Source organism: Channa argus, chromosome 1 (genome assembly GCF_033026475.1).
Source record: "Channa argus isolate prfri chromosome 1, Channa argus male v1.0, whole genome shotgun sequence".
Taxonomy (NCBI): Eukaryota; Metazoa; Chordata; class Actinopteri; order Anabantiformes; family Channidae; genus Channa; species Channa argus.
This window is the reverse complement of record NC_090197.1, coordinates 42,166,672-42,187,217: the sequence shown is the minus strand read 5'-3', so window position 1 is coordinate 42,187,217 and position 20,546 is coordinate 42,166,672. Positions and strand designations below refer to the sequence as shown.

The following is a 20,546-nucleotide window of genomic DNA, read 5'->3' as shown; positions in this document are numbered from 1 at the left end:
GGTTATAGAACATGCTATATAATCATGATGACCCTGGTCTGGGCCGGGGACCTTTGTAGCATGCCATACCCTCTGTTTTTCTCCGTATTTTATGTCTGCCTCTTTGCTTTGTGCTGTCAAATAAAGGCTAAAATGCTAAAAGAAAATGTATCTTAAAATGTAAAATAGAGGTGCAAAAAAATGTGCTGTATTTAAAAGATGTTTTTAAAGAAGGGCCAAGATGCTGTTAATCCTGTAGTGGCGAGGTGCTTGCATCAAGACCTACAAGACTCTACTGATAAAGCTTGTCCTCTTCAATTTAATGTTTGGCCTCTGTAAGGCTCTGTTGGAAAACCTAAAAGGAGACGGTAAAACATCTATGCCTATAAAGTCAGAAAGACACTGATACATCAGGCACTGCTTTACAAAGATTCAGAGGATTTTAAAAGCATCTAATTGCAGGGGACTGTCAAAAGACTATAAAGTAGCTTGTAATGTCATTCTGTAATTTTCTTTTCATGCAAGTTTAGTGGTTGTCTGAGCTGAACTAGGGTACTCAAAACTAGATTAATTAACCTTTCCAAACCATTTAAAGAACGATGCATTCCAAGTCTGAACAGAGGGAAAACCAGTGCTATTTACAATGATACAATGAAAATACATTTCCAAGATAGTGCAACTGTACCTGTGGAACTTTTTTTTTTATGTTTGGAACAAATCCAATGCTTGGATTTGTAGATTAATAATCCACCAAATATTTGCTTTTGAAAACAGCTGGGAAAGAAATCCTATTTCATATTTTGGTGTTGGGATTTAAGTATTTTCAGGCTTAGTTGAAGGCTGAAAATACTGACATTTTGAAAGAGTAATAAAAGTGCATCTGACCTGTTTACAGCTGGTGCTGTGGAACAGCAGACTTGAAGAGTAAATAAATAAATAAAAACAGCTCTCTGAAGGTTCAAATATTTTATTACCCACAACACAGTGCTGCACCAGTGTCGATGTATGTTTGTATGTTCTTATTAACTGTATTTTCTTCTCATTTATTCTTTATTGTCTTTAGACAATCACTGACAGATTATCCTACAGTTCAATGGGTTGCATGCGTTGCACAACTAGTCAAAGCATGACAATTTCAAGAAGCAAATGTCGTTTAAACCTAATAGCAGCTCTGACAGGTGAGTAATTTAACCTATTTCTTGCAAAGAATGAAATAACGATCGTTTGAGACTTAATTATCTTTCCAAGACTCCTTTCTGTTTCAGTATGTAAAGTTATGATTAGAACTCTACTGTCTTTACTCTTTATATTGCAAATTATTTGTGGTGGAGACTTTTCTCAGACCCTTTACTTTTTGTGAAAGTATTAATACCAAAGTTTAATACTATTTCCATTGGGTTTATGATTTAAGATTTTACAATTAGCAGCAAAATATTCTTAAACATTTCTATATTAAAGTACTAATAATGAAAGCCTCTTTAATGTTTTATATATACCGTATATAATTAGACTTAATGTTATGCTGATACAATCAATGTCAACAAATTGTTCATATGTTGCTCTAAAACCATTTGTCCAGTAACTTTCAACTGCAGTTTGTTGAGGCATTTAATGAATCAAAAAGTGTTTTGCTCTGCAATGCAGCAAAGTAGAAATATGAATTAGAATAAAATGGAAATAGGGTAACGTTACCTTACAGCTCACTAATAACAAGGTAATATTGGGGTAGTATTTCAGAAATAAAAGGATGGTATATTGGTAATGTCTAGGTAACATTCCTTGTTATTACCTAGATATTACTGCTACATTACCTTGTTGTTTCAGAAATATTACCTCAATATTACCCTGTTAATACTAAAGTAAAGTGCTTCTACACCAGAAATAGAAATGCAAATACTTTGTAACTATTTTAAATAATTCTTATTTAACCAGTACCTTGATTCACTGGAATATTTAAAAAATAAAACCATAAGAAACTTTGTTGTTTATATTGCTCCCAGACTCCCTTTTGCTGAAGAATGATCAAAACATTTTGCAACATTTACTGCACCATAATGCTCCCACTCAGTTTGGTCTACGAAGCAAAATATGGGCAAAGGACAAGCCCAGAAAGTCACAAAGAATATGAAAAATGTATGCATATCAAGCTACAGCTTTGTAGTGATGAACAGCACACTCTCTGCCTAAAACGGTCCTCCCTGTTGCTTACATAAACAGACAAACCACAACACTTTTTCTCCTTTTGTTGTCACACAAGAATATTTATGCCTTAGGTTTTCATCCCTGTGGTGAGAGTGAAGCAGCAGAGAGGTGTAGCAGCTGTCTCAGCCTTACAGCTTTACTGTAGCTGCCTCCAGCGTTCAGCTCTCTGCTCACATGTGTGAATGTAGACCGCAACGACTGGGCAACGGGCAAAACAGAGGACACAACACAGATCATTTTCATTCTGCTAATTGCTACAGCGAGCGCTCTTATTTAGTCTGAGCCAACATGGCTGACAGATGGTGTATTACCCCCTCAATGAGTCCTGAGAGCGAGTGCTATTCTATAGTTGGACGAGCCAACTGTTAGAAATGGACATGATAATCATACCATGGTGTCATTTCATGGTTCTCTGATTGAAACTGCTAGATGATAAAACCTACTTATAATAAACACTTGGTTTGTGAAAGTCAGAGAAAGAGAATGGAACTGAGTTGTCCCAGTTGTATCTTTGCAGTTCAAAAATAGACCGGTTGCCCTCAAATACCACAGTAGAGGACAGACCATGCACAATTCACATGCTACTTCAAAGTAAAAATAACAACCTCAAAGCTTTTTGAGCTTTTCCATAAACTGGATCATACACAGCTCTCGTTTGGTTCCCTACAAATAAAGCAGACTTTGAATTTTAAAAACTATCTATCCAGCTTTGCTTGAAATCCATAAATACAGTAGATATGCATCGAACATGTATTAAACATAGTATGAATAATTTTTTGATGATAGGGCTATGTTGTAACATGCTACACAGTAATGTATTACAGTGCCTATAAAAAGTATTCAGCCCCCATGGAGGCTCTAATAATAGTATTGGCACATACATGTAAAAAAAAACAACTACATTACAAAAAAGACAAGCTAATTAAAAATATAAAACAGAAAAAATGACCAACTCTTTATCCTCCTTCAGTGGAATCATACATTTCCATGTTTGTGGTGAATCCCTTGCCAATTAGTATACAAATTGCTAAAACTCTTCCAGCAACAATTAAATCTTCTATATATAGAAAATAATGGGATGCAAATGCTTTGAATTGGCTATTGCTCACAATGCTGGCCATAAATAGTATTAAAGGCAGGAATTCTCTAATGAAACATTTATGGCCGTAAGAGCCGTAAATAATTCACCAGCTATCAGCTACCATTGCCTTTTTTATTGTAATTAACAGTATCCACAGTAAATGTAGTAAATAGACCTCACTTTTATCTTTCTTCACATGAAATTCTCAAACAGCTGTGGTTTTATCCAGTGACACTGTGAAAAGAACACTGCCATTGAAATTTAAGTGGTGCCAGAACAAAAATCAGTCCACTGCCAAACTGACATCAAATCCCCTTTAACAGCACCTAAACATGTAACTCAGGCCAAACTGCTCCAACGTAGAGGGCTACAGCTACGTTCCATAAAAGCATAGCATGTGAAACGAATAATGAAAAAAAAAAATTAATTTTAATTTAATTTCTTTCCATGATAGTTTGTAAGTTCTTTTGTAGTTTGTGTGATTTTCATATTTTGTAATTGTTTTTCTTCTGCTACAATACATAACTGGATGATGCTCTAGCAACTCTGGCTTGTTTTGATCTAAACAAGTTGTCTCATCAACATCCTCTGGTAAAAATTGCCATTTTTCAGATTCCTCCAGAAGCCTACACATACTGCTAATTGATGTTTAATTTAATGTTCTGTATAATTTAGCTCCCATGTATGCACATCTCTGTAACTGTGATATACAGGAGCGAGCTTATGACTCATAAGTGAGTCATGGACTATCAGGTTCTTATGAGAGTCTTGACGAAATCACGATGGTATATGCAGTACACAACAGCACTGCAGAACACTGAAGAGCTTACCAACACTGAAAAACTCCATAAACTGAATTACCACTGGCTTAAATTAAAACATATGACCCTCATAGCTGAGTATAAACATTTGATTTAAAGCTGGCCATTTATAGATGGTTATTAGATTAGGTATATTTAATTGTACCCTCCTTCATGAGGACATGTAAGATGCAAAATCATTCAGCTGTGTAATACTGATTTTTAAAGATATAGTAGCAATGCCCACAAATTACAGGGGTGTGCTAGAGAAATAATATAGCACATGGGTAACAATAAAACCATATTTAATAGAGAGACCTAAAAAAGTAAAAACCTAAAAACCAGAAGCAGGAATACCAACAACACAAACCAATAAGTTAGAAAAGGGAAAATGATGTCAACTTACATTATGGTGCTGTCCCAAAGTGCACAGTAAGGGTTCATTGTTCCCTGGAAGGCAGGTAAAGGACAAAGGGTTTACCAGTTAATTTATGAACAGAATTCATCATCATTATCATCACTGCAATCATCATCGTTATTATAAATCCACTGCTTATTTGTCCTTCTGAAAACGTGCAGCATAGATCACATGGAAACCATAAATTTGAGCTTGGAGTACACAGTCACACACACTAGCTGTCACGCTCAGACCTACATGCACTTTATCTCCAAGATGAATAAAAAGGGGCTGAATCATAAAAGGGATTGTCCTTGTAATTATCTGACTGCAGTGCACCCTCCTGACACCCGGTGCTCGCAAATTAATTATCGAGCCAATTAACCACCATTGTGTGATGGCTAATGGGAGGTGATATGTGCTGTGGTCGCTCGACGCTCAGTCAGTGCACAAAAACTCTTTCCACAGCATTGAGAAAGGAATCGTTTAAACCAAACCTAACATGAAAAGCACAGTCCATACATAATAACACATTTATTTGCTGATGTACATGTAGGCGTCAGCTGCTGTGATTCAAACAGGAGAGAGTTACTGTGGTGCTTACATTTGCCAGGTGAGCCAGTTCAATCTCCAGGTGGGACTCTGTTGCCTTGGGCTCAGGTCTCACAGTCACAGCAATAACCTTGGAGTTCACAACTGTGTGGTTCCTGAGTCAAACAGAGATGCAAAAAAATTAGAAAATGAATTCAATTTCTTGGATGTGTCTGTCACACAGACACACACTGAAACTCACAGATACACACACACGAACACAAACTTCACTTCTGAGGCACAAATGACTTTATTCGCTAAAAAAGGTGGTGAAGCAGAGGCTTCAGCTGGTGCAGAGGCATAATCATACTGTGTAATTGCTATAACTATTAGAATTTCTAATTATTATTATACTATGATAATACTATTCTGGTGTAACTACTGTGTAATTGTTACACTCTGCTGGGTATAGGTATAAAGAGTGGACATCATATAACATTAACAGTGTGGTCAGTGAAACTTTATATAAAATCTACAAGTACTGCTGCTACTATCACATCATTAGTTTTTCTGTCAAGACTTTGTGCAAATATGGTATTATACTGTGAATTAAACCTCTGTTGGCTAATATATCATATCTAATGTTGCTTTTGTTGACTACTGAACTAAATATTACATACTCAATAACTAGAGGACTTCACAGAGTTGCCTATTATACGTCAAAGCAGCTATACAGGCGGTTTGCCAGCAACAGTGTTGAAAACGTTCAAGCGGACCCAAAAAAAAAAAAAAAAAAAGAAGAAGAAAAGAAAATCAAAGGCTTGTCTGAATTGAATGAGATGTTTCTTTGTATCTGACACTTTGTAAATCTGGCAAATATAGTCCTATTTGAAAATCTATCAGCAGCAAAGGAACCACTGACAGAACGTTATCGTAAGCTGAAATCCACAAACTAGGAATAAAACAACTATACAGTGGCCCCTCTGTCGATCCAGCATCACTTGAGCTGGGATTATTTTCATCTGACTTTTTCACATGGTACAAATCATTTTTCTGGACTTATTTTAAAAACAAAAGAGTCAGCGGATACTGTAAGTTCTTAGTTCTATCCCTTGTAATTCTGAAGAGATGAAGCTTCAGTGGCTAGTTCAGTGGCGCTTCCCCACATGTGCACACAGGGCTGCTGTTCCACCTGTGACAGCTGGCCTGACCGGCCCTGCGATGACCGCTTTGTCCTTGGGAAGTTGGTGCCAGAGACTTGTTGACTCGGGTCTGACACCAGGTGTTTGTTTGAAACATCCTGCTGCTTTTTCCAGTCTCTAATGTCATCCTTAATTAGGAGCCTATGCTATGCTTCAGCAAATATGTTTCTTTGAATAAATTGGAGTTAATACAATTATTGGAGTTTGATATGGATGTTTGCAATTAAGATATAAAAAGAAGAAAATACAAACTGAAATGTAAAAATAACTTTAACCTATACCGCACTTGTGAGAACCTTCAAAGTATCTAGAACTAAAACATTTCAGGGACACTGGAGTCAGGCACAGCATGTCTTTAAGACTTGATCTACTACTGTGAATAAAAATGGACACCTCTGCTGCTTCCAAAGGATGAAATCTGTCTCATATTTCCTCTTACCAGCAGAGCAGAAAATGCAGACAGAGACATATGCTGCCCTTACTTTGGTGAAGGTAGCATGAGTCCAAGAGTCTTGTAGAGAACTGTTCCCAAAATGAAGACAGGAGATCCTTCCATATCTAAAGGGGAAAATGAAGCATTAAGAAACACTCCTATCAAGTCTTTACATTGATATCACCCAACCTCATTATCCAAGTTTTTGTCATTGAAGAGAAACTTTTAACCAGGTGTTGTCTTAAGTAAACCTTCTTGTTTGTGGTGCCAATGCAATTTCTGCCAATACTACTTTAGAAAATCAGTAACTTTCTGTAACAGAATACGGCTAAAGTGCTAAAGTCTCCTATAGAGTCAGATTCTTGCATTGTCCAAATTAGAGTGTCAGGATTAGGCACATGACAAAGGTTCCTAATCAATCCCTTGTTTTGTTATCCCTGATATTTTCCAGATAAGACTGATTACACCAATTAACCAAATAGTTTGGCTCTGGACTGTGATTTACAGTGGCAACTGGCAGCATTTGAAACTATGTTGAAAATGCTGAGTCGCAAGAAATTTCCCTGACTGAACAAGCACAGGCAAGCAAGCCGGCTTTGTTCAAAGACTTGTAACATTATTTCAACTTCCCAAAGCAAGGCGTTGTATAGCATAAACATTAATAAAACACCTTCTGCTGAAAACTTCTGTACCTCTGTTCATGTCTTATAGTCGGGCCCAGACAAAGCAATTCAGCTAAAATCATTCAGCTTTTGCTGAGATGTCAAACGTTTTTTTGTAGTTTCTTCCAGTTCCACAGCAGAAGCAGCAGCCTCTAAACGCACCATTTCTCACCAAACATTAATGCCACATTTTTTCCTTTCTTCTTATACTGAAAAACTATATATATATATATATATATATATATATATATATATATATATATATATATTTATTCCAAAATAAAATGTTTGTACATTGATCATGTGGCTTGGACCAGTTGTTAGACAGCTATATTGTGTCTCATACCTGCTGACTGGGAAACAAAGAGGCCCTTTGGGATGACCACTTTATCTTCGGAGTTCCTGGCCCAGTCAACCATGCCTTTCCGTCCCTTCATGGGGAAGTTGATGTCTGTCATCACAGACACTGCTGGGAGTCTCTGGATGCTGGCCACTGCGGAATTTAAAAGAGACCAACAAAGCAATTTAGACGATCAACATAATTAAAACGTTTATAAATAGCCTTGTCGATAATCATCCTTATTACATTCATTAACAACAAACCAAAATCTGTAATGAAAAAACCCAAACAATGTTAACTAGGCCACATTACAGGTCAATTACGCTGAACGATTTCCTTAACCTGTATCATATAAAAGTCTGCCACCTGCTTTTTTAAATATATATTGTTTGCCTGTTAAAATATGTACTTGAATACGGCTAAAATGCTACTGTGAATTTGTAATATTTACACATAACAAGTCATGTGTAAATATGTTTAGAGCTGAAATTGTACAGTAATGCTACATAAGGTTGCGCTAAAACAATTCTGCTTAACCAAATATTAACAAAAGGATTAGAGTTAAGATGCAGGTCTTTACTTTGACTTTCGTAACAGACGTATAAGAGCTACAGTTGTTACCAATGCATTCAGATGCTGTTAACAGATCATTTACATGTGTGTGTAGAAACTGGAGCATGGCTAAAGACAGAGAAACACAACTTCCTCCACTATTTTTTTTTTTTTTAATCAAACTAGAGTTGAATGTGAATGTAAAAGTACTGTCCAAAAGAGTCCCACCTGGGTTTTTAATACATTCATGAACACGTTTACCCCAAAATCAAAGCTACAACTGACAACTGGTATACAGGTAATCTCCTTAATCACCCGCTCCTTTTCTTGACTCCCTGCAGAGGTACCATACGGGGCCAGTCCATGCACTAAGGCAACGACAAGGAAAATACAGAGGATCAACTGAAAAGGCCTCAGAATTACAAGGAGGGGATAAAGCTGTACTGTTCTCTACCTGGTATCACATCCAGTCCCAGTCAGGTGGTGCTTCAATGAGGGGAATCTGAGGCTAATCCTACCATTGATGCAAAAGCTCTATTGTTCCTTGTCCTCTGCCAATAATACAATTTGAATCCTGGCAAGACTCCATGTTTGAGTGAAATCTGTGACAGTATCGGTGTGTCTGTGTGTTTGGGATGATCCAGAAGCAGGCATGAAATCACAAGAACACTCTGGGACCTGCCATTTGCAAAGAAGCCTGCTCAACAGCTGCAGTTGTTGGGAGCAGAGCTGGTAACTGTGTGTGTGTGTTTGTGTTGGTGGTTTTAGTCACGGGGCACATACTGAAAAACAACAGGATATTGTGAAAACTGCCTTTCAGGGTTCTGGATAATTCTGCAGGTAAATGGGGCTTTGCACTCGCCCGATGGGGCTAGACAACACAAATAAAGGGATCATTTACGACTGTGATGCTTCTAGACTCCGATTCAGTGCACAGAGAGTATTCTGTATGGCTCATTTTGATAAGAGGGAATTATAGCATTGCTCATTACATCTCAATGCTTTCATGAGAGGTTCAGCATTCAGTTAACTATCCAAGTCAGACAGCAAAAACATTTTGCACCGAAAATAAACGGAGCATTTCCAGGCATCATATGCGTGTGCAATTGCAATTAATCTATATTAATGTCAAACTATTGTTTTTATCATGAAGTAGAGACTTAAATAGACAGCGGGAGTAAAGAAAATGTCAAAAATGTCAAAAGTGCGTGATGTAGTGCACCTATAAAGCAGCTTGACTTTGTCCTCCAAGTGTTCCCCTGTAAAGGAAGAGAATGAAATCCTGGAGTGGAAAGCATTTGGCAATCAAGGTTATTTGACTAAAAGTGGGAGGACAGAGGACGATGCACCGGTGACAGCCAGTATTTATCTAGGTGTCAAGAAGCTGCCATAAATTAGTGACGAAATGATGGCGCAATATCTACCCAGCCAGATTCTATCCACTTGGCTTCCGCTGATGGAGCCACAAAACTTCCCATTCCTTTAATCAAAAAGTCCACGTGGTCACCAAGACACTGTGGTGTGAGCTGTAATGTCTGTGTGGCAGTGGACCAAAGAATGCTCTGTGTCCAGGAGGTAAATAAATATCCAGAAAACTCAGTGTGTCTGTTCGTCTTGTACTGTAATAAAGTTTGGAGAACTGAGTCTGTTGGAACAGCACAGTACTCAAAATGTACTGTATTTGCTTTTTTCATTAGTGTTTGGAATGGTGAATGAAGCATTGAGCTTACTTACTGGTAGAGTACATTCTGTTTTTTCTTTATTTCTAAGGTGTCTGCATCATTAAAGTGTATATAATATAATCAAGTAATAGAGACTTTCTGATTTAATAATATGGGACCATTACAATAACTTATTATCATCTACAATTCAGTCCTTGAATCTAAGTATGTATATTTCAAATTTGTTCTACCATAACTACTCATATTTTTGTCTACTGTATTGAAAAGTGTTCAGACATTGTTCAAATACACATATTAAAATAAAATATGTCTGAAAAACATTTTTTGATCTAGTCATATAATGGCAAAATTACCTAATATAGCAAAATTGAAAGATAAACTAAAAGCTGTAATAATTGCTGACATTTACAGCAAACAGGTAAAACGTCGTGATTTCTTGCACAGAAATTCTCCCTACAGGGTCTTTTATATTTTTGCATCAGCAGACAGTGAGATTCTGGTTGATTCTAACCAGAAGAACTCATTATTACTACATCTTCAAATAATTGCTAAAAGGCAAAATAGCCCCTCAGTCTCTGGTGGAATAAGATTTTTATAAATCCGCCTGCATCAGTTCTACATCACCAAACGGCTAATGATACTACATTGCCTGCATTCACATACACTTACTAAGAGGCTCACACATGCTCTCTGTGCAAACATTACCTGCACGTGAACCCCAAATCTTTGTACAACCTGAAATAATTATGAAAATTCATATATTGTGCCATTTTTTTCTCTAAATCACTAAAAAACAAAAGTTCCACTCCCTTAACAATAAGCTGGTTCCAGTTAACCAGTTTAGACAACAACTCTGAATGGAGTTATAACTTTTTAAAATTACTGTGTGATAAAATTAAAACATTTGTCAATTTGTGCCTTTCAACTAAGTTAGTCTTGAGGAACAGAGGTAAACTACTTTATTAGTGGAGGTAATGATCAAATGGAACTGTAACATTCACAAAGTGCATGAACTATTCAGGACACAAGCTACAAATGAATCTAAATAATCTATAATATAAAGGTGAAAATAATTGATAAAGATTTTCCCCTTTAAAGTAACTCTCCTAAATCATCATCATTGCAATTCATTAGTTTCCAAAGTCACACAGTTAATTAAAAAGAGATCACCGGACTGCAGTGAATGTGTTTAAAGGGTTGTAGTAGGTGTTCCAAGCTTCAGCAGGTGGAATGGGAGAGACTGTACAGACAATGTGTTGTTTGGGTTCTTCAGCAGTTGGAGCTTTATGAGAGCATAGCTAAGAGAAAAAGGAAAAGTTTTCAGCAGGCTCTGAGACTCTGAAGTCAAGTGGAAGTAGTTTCAAAGGTCTGATGAGACCAAAACTAAGCTTTTTTTGCTATTAGCTTAAATCGCTGGCATAGGCTCCAAACTCCAGCAGCCCTGAAAAGGATAAGCAGTTACAGATAGATGTATGATTCATTTAGATTACTTTTCAGCAATCTGTTTTTATTTTGCCAAAAATGCCAAATATAATTGACCATACATCAATGCCATGAAAAAACAAAAGACTTATTAAAAACAAACTTCCAAGGACAGTTGATTCTTTTCTATACCTTCTGCATATTCAGTACATTGCAGGTTAGGCCAAAATATTGGATAGTTTGACTTGTGTGTTTTGTGATATTTACCACTACAAGAGTACACGCATATTATCAATGTGCTATACTGGATATGGCCATGCACAGGCACTCATATGGCTGACTTATATAAAATACGTCAAGCATGTCCTATTTAGGTCTAGCTATCCAAAGTTCAGTGCACTGTTCTTCAGCATATTTGAATGAATCAGAATAAAACGATTAACTCTTGATTTAGAGTTACTTTCCCAGAAGAGATGGCATTTTTTGTATAAAATAGGGGTCATGTGTTAATGCTTTTTCAAGCATTAAGAGGAGGCAATGGCAGTAAGATTGGATGACAACCATTAAGCCAAACTGGCAGAAGAATTAAATAGGTGAAAGCAACAGAAATATTCTCACATGTGTGAAAGAAGTCACTAATGCTTGGCATTATGAAACGCATTCAAGCCTTAATTCTAAGTGTCCATTTGCCTCACACTGTGTATCATAATGGCATTTTGATGATTACATTCATTGTACCATGTTTGGTATGCCGTTCTTGGGGGCTACCTATTCATCATTATGGAAATCATACCCTATAAAGAGCCACTCAGTGTGAGTGTTTGCTAGAAGTGGGTCAAATGTTAGCTATTGTAAAGAATACAAAAAAGAAACCGCACTCCTCCAGAGGAATTTCCTACCAGCACAGCTGTACATGCTCACAATCACGACGGCGGCTCTATTATTTAATTCCGGTAAGACACCATTTACGGCTGAGTAAGAAATGAAATGCCACTGAGACCTCAGATCATCCAAGAGGCTGCGCAACAGTAGCTAAAAGAACCCACGAGGACATTAAGCAAAAGAAAGACTGCACAAAGACTCATTTCCAGATGCTTTTCATTTTTAAGCAAGTTGAGTTATCATCTGGACCAGAATCAGTGGTGCAGGAAAAATGTTTGCAAGCTCATTATAGGTGCAAAGAATGACTTGTAAATTGACTTTGACTTTTACAGACTTTTATCAGACACTCCCACAATAATTATTTTCCAAAAAGGGTATTTTCACAAGAATTTGTGGGATTTTTTTTTTTTTTTTATGCTTTTTCACAACATGCTTCTCGGTTTGCTCTGCTAATCAAGTGCTTCTCAAATAACTGCAGAAGAGTGCTTCATCAGACAGGATTACTTCACTATTGAAAAAATTGTCTGTAGTGAATTAAAAAGTGTCTTTTAGACCATTATACATTTCTCCATAAAAGAACCCATATAAAATATAGATATATTTAGCTTGCATAATTTAAAAATCCTAGCTACCAAAATTACTTGACCAAGAGCTGCACTTGTGCAGAGGCTCCTACACTGCATGATATGGGAATGGGTGTTAAGTGTTTTCATAGGAACTTAGCACATTAAGAGCACAAGCTCGGTTTAATTAACGTTATTGATTTGCAGTAATTTTACTGCTCCACCCTTACCACGCACCATTTATCCTAAATTAATGATGGTGGGGAAATTGACACAAGGAGTCAGCAGAACACATGGATTGTGTGCCCATGTCAAGCAGAAATAAATAGGAAAATTAGCTGAGGGTTGGAGGAAAAGTGTCCTGATTCTTACCCAAGTTTCCAGTCATCAGATAGGCATTGTGGAAATCCTTCATGCCCAGTCCAACAATGTGGATGAAATCCTCTATGACCTGCATGAGCTCCACTGCTCCTGGATAGATCTGGACAACACAAAAGAGAGATAAGGAGAACCTTTCAATTTCAACATTGTTTCGACAATTTCCCAAGTGCAGTAATAGTGTGTATTAGTAGAAGGGTGAAAATGTACAGCAGTGGTTTAATCCTAACTTAATAAAATATGGGATAAAAACAAAGAAATGTAAAATCTTCTTGTAGTGAGGAAATGCTTTATATAAATTGAATTAAAAAAAGGAAAAAGGCTACAGATATTGGAATTTACAGATTAGACATTTACTTCACATAATAACTTTCATACCAAAACCTAAAATAATGAAAACAATTTGTCCATTAATCAAGTTTTTTACTCCAACAGTCCAAAGACAGGTAGTTAGCTTTATCGGTGATGCTAAGTTTCCTGTGGGTGTGAATGTGACTGTAGAGGGTGGTCTGTCTCTGTATATCTGCACTTAGATAAACTGATGACCTGCCCAGGATTTTGCCGGTCGTTTGCCCAGTGACAGCTGGCAAAGGCTGAAGCAATCCCACAACCCTTGAGAGGATAAATGACAAATGATTAACAGATAAATCAAAAATATAATGGGCAGGGTGGTTTGCAGAGAATGCAGAGGCAGGAAGCCAGCACCATGGACAGGTTCTCAGCTGGACCCATGACACTGCTGGTCTGGTCAGCTTGATCCCTGCAGGGCAATTAATCAAAGACACAGGATTCCAACTACTGATCTCTAAAAGACTGGGCCACTGTCCTGGATGTCAATTCAGTGCTGATGGGTCAGATCTAATAAGTGGCTTTTGTCCTTTGACTAGGATGTTGTGAAGAACTAAAGCAGTGAAAAGACACGTAGGAATATGTAGCTGTATAGTATGTGACAGTGTTTAAGCCATATTTTAACACAGGACAATCTTTCTGTATGAGAGACTATTATTATTTCAAAATGTAAAAAAAAAAAGGAATATTATTGCAGAGCGAATGTGTGAGTACTCAGGCAATTAACAAAAGTTTTGAGTGGCATTTAGCAATCAACACCTCACTTAGGGCAGATAATAAACAAACACCTGAAGCAGGTGTTTCCCTCCTCAGTAACACCTTGTGTTCTGTGTTTTTGCACATGCCACTACATGTGAAGTTACTAAGCCAGGCAAGTGGATCAGCAATGCTGAGGTTGAGAGCCTCTGACACAGCAGAGTGAAAGCCATAGTTGGGGGAGAAAGGCACATCACGTCGCCCCTTCCGGCATGTCTGACGCACAGTGCAGTCATGCTCATTCTGCTGGTCTCCATGGCAACCATTAGATGTGAAGGCAGTGCAGGGAAATGGCTGTAGTGGAGGTAGACAGAGCCCTTCTTTTCCTTGCCATGGTAACAGTGATAGGAGGTGAATATATAGTGATCTCTGCACAGAGCCAACTCCACAGTCAGTAAAACCTTATAGTGAGGTGTTTCATCTGAGTATTGTGAATGTCCCCACTATGCAGTGTGTGTGGGTGTTGTGGAAACTCATTAATGCAAGAAAAGCCATGAAAGTGAGAAGAAATTGTTAACTGCGAAGTCCGAGGCTCATCTGTTCAAATCAGACATCACTTAGCCAACGTCCACTTGGTGGAGTGCCAAAACTGAAGCAGCACTCCTTAGACAGGAGCATTAATAACTTCAGAAATAATTAAGCGTGTCACATCTCTCCTCTGGGTGTTCAATCACAGAGACAACTTCTCCTGCTTCTATACTTTGTCTGATCTGTCTCTCCATCTCTGACGCATTCTTACTGACAAAATTGCTCATTTGTGAGCTCCTCTCACCGATAACCTACCTTTGTGGCCTGCCAAACTAAAGCGGCAGTGAGTAAACACCTAATTACTGCCCGTAGAGACAGCCAGGATTGGCACTTATGGCAGAGTTTGAACTCCTTGCATTCCCTTATCAACTGAGTGGAAGTCAGGCATGGAGAAAGTGAGACAAAAAGGACATCTGCCTGATTTTAAGACACCCTCTCAGTCATGTGTCAGTGCAGGTGATAGATACATTAAATCAATTTGCCAGCGAAGGTGACAACAGAGCCTGTGCTCTCTGCAGACACGCAGTCTGTGCAGATGGCCTCTCTGTCAGAGTCTGGATGTGAGGGATTTCAGGGTTCAGGTTGTCTCAGACACCAGTGGCAGTTTTGAAAAGCCAAGTTGCCACCTCTCAAACTGAGAGTCGTGGCCAATGGAGCACGTAGCCATATATGAATTTCCATGAAAAAAAACACTCAAACTCAAACACAAAAAACTCATATTTTGATCTAAAGTCCATTGGTGCTGTGCTGCAATCTGTTGCCCCTTCACTTGTAATGCATTTTAGGGCTATGCTTTCATCATACTGACCCTGCATATAACACAGACAATCTTAGCTCCTCTGGTAGAAAGAATAAAACAAATAAACATGTAATTTGGTCAGCCGAAGTAACAGCTGTCACGAACAGAATCAGCTGGTTTAAACAATGCATGTGCAAATAGATGAAGTCCTGCAGTGTTGATGCTTGGACAGTCTCTGTGACACTGCTGCTGCCACCAAGTGGTGCTCTGAGGAACTAGCTTTTTAAATGAGGCCAGATGTTCTTCCTGTTTGATGACCTCTCATAAGGCTATGTGGTAGTATTGTATAACATTCTTTCAACTTCAGCCTGACTTTTCTTTATTTCTGCTGTTCACCCAGAACAACAGCAAACAAGTCCAGAGTCCATTTTGAGGCACATACAGTAACATTCATGCAGAAGCCTGAATTATTTACAAGTGTGCTGCCACATGCTTACCTTTTGTGCATCTTCCCATTTCTCCTTATTTTCCTCCTCCAAGAGGTTGCTGATGATTTGAAAGAAGTTCTGTGGAGAGGATGAAAGGGAAAATACATAACACATACCCACACACGTATTACAGAAACTGCAACTGCACTATGCACTAAAAAGGCTGTTGTGGGTAATATACTGACATTTCTGACCCCGGGAACGCAGGTTTTTTTTTTATAAGGGAATAATGATTGTCCCTGCAAGGCTCAATAGCACCAGGAAATTTGCCACTGAAAGCAAGATGGTAAACAATCAGAGAAAAGATGGAATGTGTGGATCAGCTCTGACAAATATACACCTTAAACCCCTGCAGCTTGCAAAAAAACACTGAATGCTAGAGGAGTGAAGCACAAGCTGCAATCAGAAAAAAAGATGAAAGGGAATGTTTGAGCAGCTGTGTGGATTGTCTTCTTCAGCAGCAGAGAACAGGGGCTGCTTGGGGTGCATGCCTGCAGTAGTAATAGGACCCCTGTCTGATCTTTAGCCTTGTTATTTCGTCTGGTCTACAGTGTGCCTGAGGGAGTGTCTCTCTCTCTTGACACAGGCTATCTTGTTTTCTACTTGAATGCTTATGCTCCCTCTGGTGGTAATGTGCCCACTTTAACACTGCATTAGCGCAGAGGCACATGGAGGGGGTTGGCTGACTGACTGCTCTCCTGTCTGCCCACACACACACACACACATACAGGGCACTCGTAATAACCTGAGACAGGATGCTTTCCTCATTTCATAGATTTTCTAGGGTTGGAAAGTGGCTGAATGGACCCTAGGTTGCCCATCCATGGCCAACACATTTGGGTTTTATTTCTGCAGAATATTAGCAGCAGGTCATACACCTTACATCCAATAAAAACTGTTGATAAATGTGCATATAACTTGCAGAAAACCAAAGAAAAGAGCATTGCTGACATTTAGTACCAAATACCACCGCGCTTTAGAAGATCTTAATTGAGTGCGTTGAACACTGTGGTGATTTAATTACCTACATCCTAACGTGAAGTATGGGCTGTGTGCCAGTTAGGTACTAATAGGAAGTAAACTCAAAAGTGATGTGTTACTGGCTACTTCAGAATCACTTTTTTTCTCTCCCTTCTTATTTACTAATATAAATGCTAATATTAAATTTTGTTTATAGAATAAAAGCAACAACAAGGCTTCATAAAGAAACATATCAAGATTGGCAATTTGCTAATTAACTGTGATGAAAAATGTATATTTTAATTACTACAAAAAATCTCTAAACAAATTTGATGCCCTCTAAAAAGAGCTCATTATAAAACCATAGGAGTCAACATATGCACACAACACAACAACATACATATAAGGCAATGACACAAATATATCAAAGATGGGTGTCTCGAATGACACGACTCAGAAGACATATTGTATTTTTGTTGGTGAAGGTGAAGCTTTAGCTATAATCGCCATCATCCTATTGACACAAAGAGGACCAAGACCGCAATAAACCTTGACGCGGCGAGATGAAACAGCTTAGGATGTGGAAGAGATCTCTTGATACAATATAGCTGTAAGCTACTATACAGTAGGATGTGAATATCTTGGTATCTTATACTTTGCTACTGTTAATTCACTGTCCACTTACCTGCACGTCATCTGAAGACGGCTCATAACTGGCCCTCTTGAAGGTCTCTGTCACATTGCGGAGGATCTCCACGGAAGACAGCAGGTCACCAGCGTAGAAGTTCCTCCTCTGAGTGAGGTCGAGCAGGTTTTTTGTCACCTGGGACATCCCATCTCCTGCCAGCATCCTCTGGCCCTTGGCAAGGTGCCCCTGAACCTCCAAAAACAGGAGAAGGCAGAACTTGGGGCATCGGTGTGCTGTGCAGGATACATGTTAAACTACAAATTTGAAGTAAATGGAGTGCAGAAAATCAGGAAGAAAGACTTTGCTCTCTGAGGCCCTTTATGTGACACTTATATCTAAGCCCAGCAAAAATGTATTCTGCCTCGCAGATGTTTTGAAATGAGCCAATATGAATAAAAGAGTTAACTGGAGCGGAACACACACATTTAGGCAGAAATTGCACAGTGAAATGACATTTCACATCATTGCACAGGGTTTATGTCCATAAATACACGTTCACAGGTGTGGCGCTATATGTGCTACCTCAGCTCTTCTGAATTATTTTATTTTTAACAGTGATGGAGAGTTACTGAAATTACCTTATTCTAGCGTGAGCGCTATTGTGTTTCCAGGCTAAAGACAGGCACACTAAAGCAAAGACTTGTTTAATAAAAGGCAATGAGATCTTCTCAGATTTGGATAAAAGTTGACTTTTGGTGATCAAAATATCTCATGGTACATGAAATGGAAACAAGTAGCAACATCCTCGACATTTTTTCCAAAATAATTACTATGTTTCTTTGCAATGTGTGTGCTAATCGTACTGCAATCTATCGAGTGTCAGTGAGGTTAACACTTTTTTCATCAATTCTAAAAATGCAAAAGCACGACATGCTATTTAATTAAAACATTAACAATAATTGTAATTTGTTTCTTCTAACACATTGGGGGATTCTAGAATATGAACGAGACACACGTGTTAGAAACACTACTGTAAATCAAACAGTTTAAGGAGTTGATGATGACCATTCATCAAAAAGAGAAAAATGGCAAGATCAGTTTTTTAATTTGCTCCTCTATTGAAAGTGGTTAATCTTTTGCTACAGTATGATGAGAATCGGTGGGGGGAGTGGGGGAGACACTGGGGAGGTAATTTATGATGCACTGGAAACAGAGGCTGTGAAAGGGAGCTGACTTTGCACCTACTGATTGCTGCAAGTATCTGAATTCATTTGTTATGCATCGAGCATAGCTGGGCTGCTCCCAGAAGGCCATACCACGGTGATCCAAAGAGCAGCGTCGACTAGTGGTGCCTGTAGAGTGGAAGGAGATAGTGACAGATTTGCAGAGGAGAAAGAGTAAGGAAGGGATGAGAGGGGATATGAGATGCAGGAAGGGAGAGTGCAAAGAGGGGTGTGGGGGATTAGGACCGGGAGAGGCCAAAGAAAGGCAGATGGAAGCAGTGGAGTGGAGGGAGTTGAAACAAGAAAAAGGAGAAAAAAATACAGAAATTTAACATTTCAATAAGAAGTTATACATTTTCTGTCTATCAGTCATTATCGAAGTTTCAGCTCGATAACTTTTGCATTGGAGCTGAGGTACAATATATTATAGAAAGAGGCAGGTTGGTTTCTAGAACAAAAGGACTACAGTTTTCAAATGGAACTTCTTTCATAGTTTTACCATACTGTGCCATGCCTCTTATTATACAGTATGCTGAGCACTGTGTGCCAAGATGATGCAACCGAAAGTAGCTTTTTCAGGCTTGCAGCACCATAGCTGTAATGGCTGTCAGGCAGTGATCCCAAAATACCAAAACCACCCAATATCCACCCACATCTCCCTACACACCCTACACATGACCAGCATCACAACTACCCAGCTGTCGACCTGTTGCGTGGCGCTTCGCACCTCATCCCACCGCTCCAACACAGGTGCTTGACATCCTAAGGAAACCTCCCACAGTACAAAACATTTCCCACATCACACACAACCCTTTTGCTATCTCTTGTTCTGCCTCTCTATTTCTGCCTTTCACACACTAACACACACAGACAGAAACAGATCAAAAACACACCTCCCATGCCTTCCCTCTCCACTGCTACTACCTGGTGATATGCACTGAACCCATGAGTGCACACAAAACATTGCTCTTTGGTGGAAGCACCCAGGCAGCACCAGCGAGACAACCCAGAGGGGCAGCAGGAGAGGCCCCCCACTTTACTCTGTGCAGAAAATCCATCTCTATCCAAGCCGGATTCACTTGGGTGTTGCTTTTTCTTTGATATTCTGAACTGCTATTGTTAAGGCAACCAACGCTCGAAAAGAGTGTTTCCACGTTGTTATTTATTCCTATTTCAGGCCAACGCACTCAAAAATGTGATAAACAGTGTGTTTTATGAGGACAAGATAGGTGGAAATTAGGGATTCACTTGAGCATTTAGGCTCTGACGTTCCTAAAGACAATAATGCCTGGAGAAACACAAACACAAAGATTACAGCAGTAAGCAGAGGTCAAAAACATTTGAGAACTACGATGAACTGGTAAAGAAAAACTGAAATTAGTGACAAGAATTATGTTTATGTATTGATTAAAGTGAAAAATGAATGTCAGCTACAGAAAGAATTGTGTAAAGGATGTGAGATTTCTGGCTCTCCGATGGCCTGCACTCTGCTTTTATTTTGCTGTTTTACCGTATGATGCAATTTTAATGTGAATTCAGCAGGACTGGAAGACACAAATTGCCCAAGGTTGAAATAATTTTAATGTAAAACGCCGGGATCGGAGCACAATTTTTGTTGCAGTTTTGCTGGGAATATTTATAGTTTTGAGGAAATAAAACAGTCATGGTTGCTGATTCTTACTTGTATAAAATACTATAAGACCTCAAACCACATTCGCTTCCATTTTATAATAAAAGTGTCCATACATACATGGTCAGAGATGGAAATGT

The 20,546-nt window shown here is 38.6% G+C and overlaps 1 protein-coding gene across 11 annotated transcripts in view; it reads right to left on the bottom strand.

Annotated features, from left to right (window-relative positions):
* Window positions 1-20,546, bottom strand: part of adgrb3 (adhesion G protein-coupled receptor B3) — a 107,541-nt gene that overhangs the window by 25,362 nt on the left and 61,633 nt on the right. For 10 of the 11 annotated variants that reach the window (XM_067522935.1, XM_067522955.1, XM_067522899.1 and 7 more), the window contains 8 exons: window positions 18,799-18,905; window positions 17,611-17,805; window positions 15,975-16,043; window positions 13,101-13,209; window positions 7,634-7,780; window positions 6,675-6,750; window positions 5,064-5,166; window positions 4,469-4,512 (listed from right to left, as the gene is read on the bottom strand). In XM_067522935.1, coding sequence (XP_067379036.1) covers window positions 4,469-4,512; window positions 5,064-5,166; window positions 6,675-6,750; window positions 7,634-7,780; window positions 13,101-13,209; window positions 15,975-16,043; window positions 17,611-17,805; window positions 18,799-18,905 — 850 coding nt within the window. The remainder of the gene's footprint in view (window positions 1-4,468; window positions 4,513-5,063; window positions 5,167-6,674; window positions 6,751-7,633; window positions 7,781-13,100; window positions 13,210-15,974; window positions 16,044-17,610; window positions 17,806-18,798; window positions 18,906-20,546) is intronic. The other variant, XM_067522906.1, reaches the window with a different exon arrangement.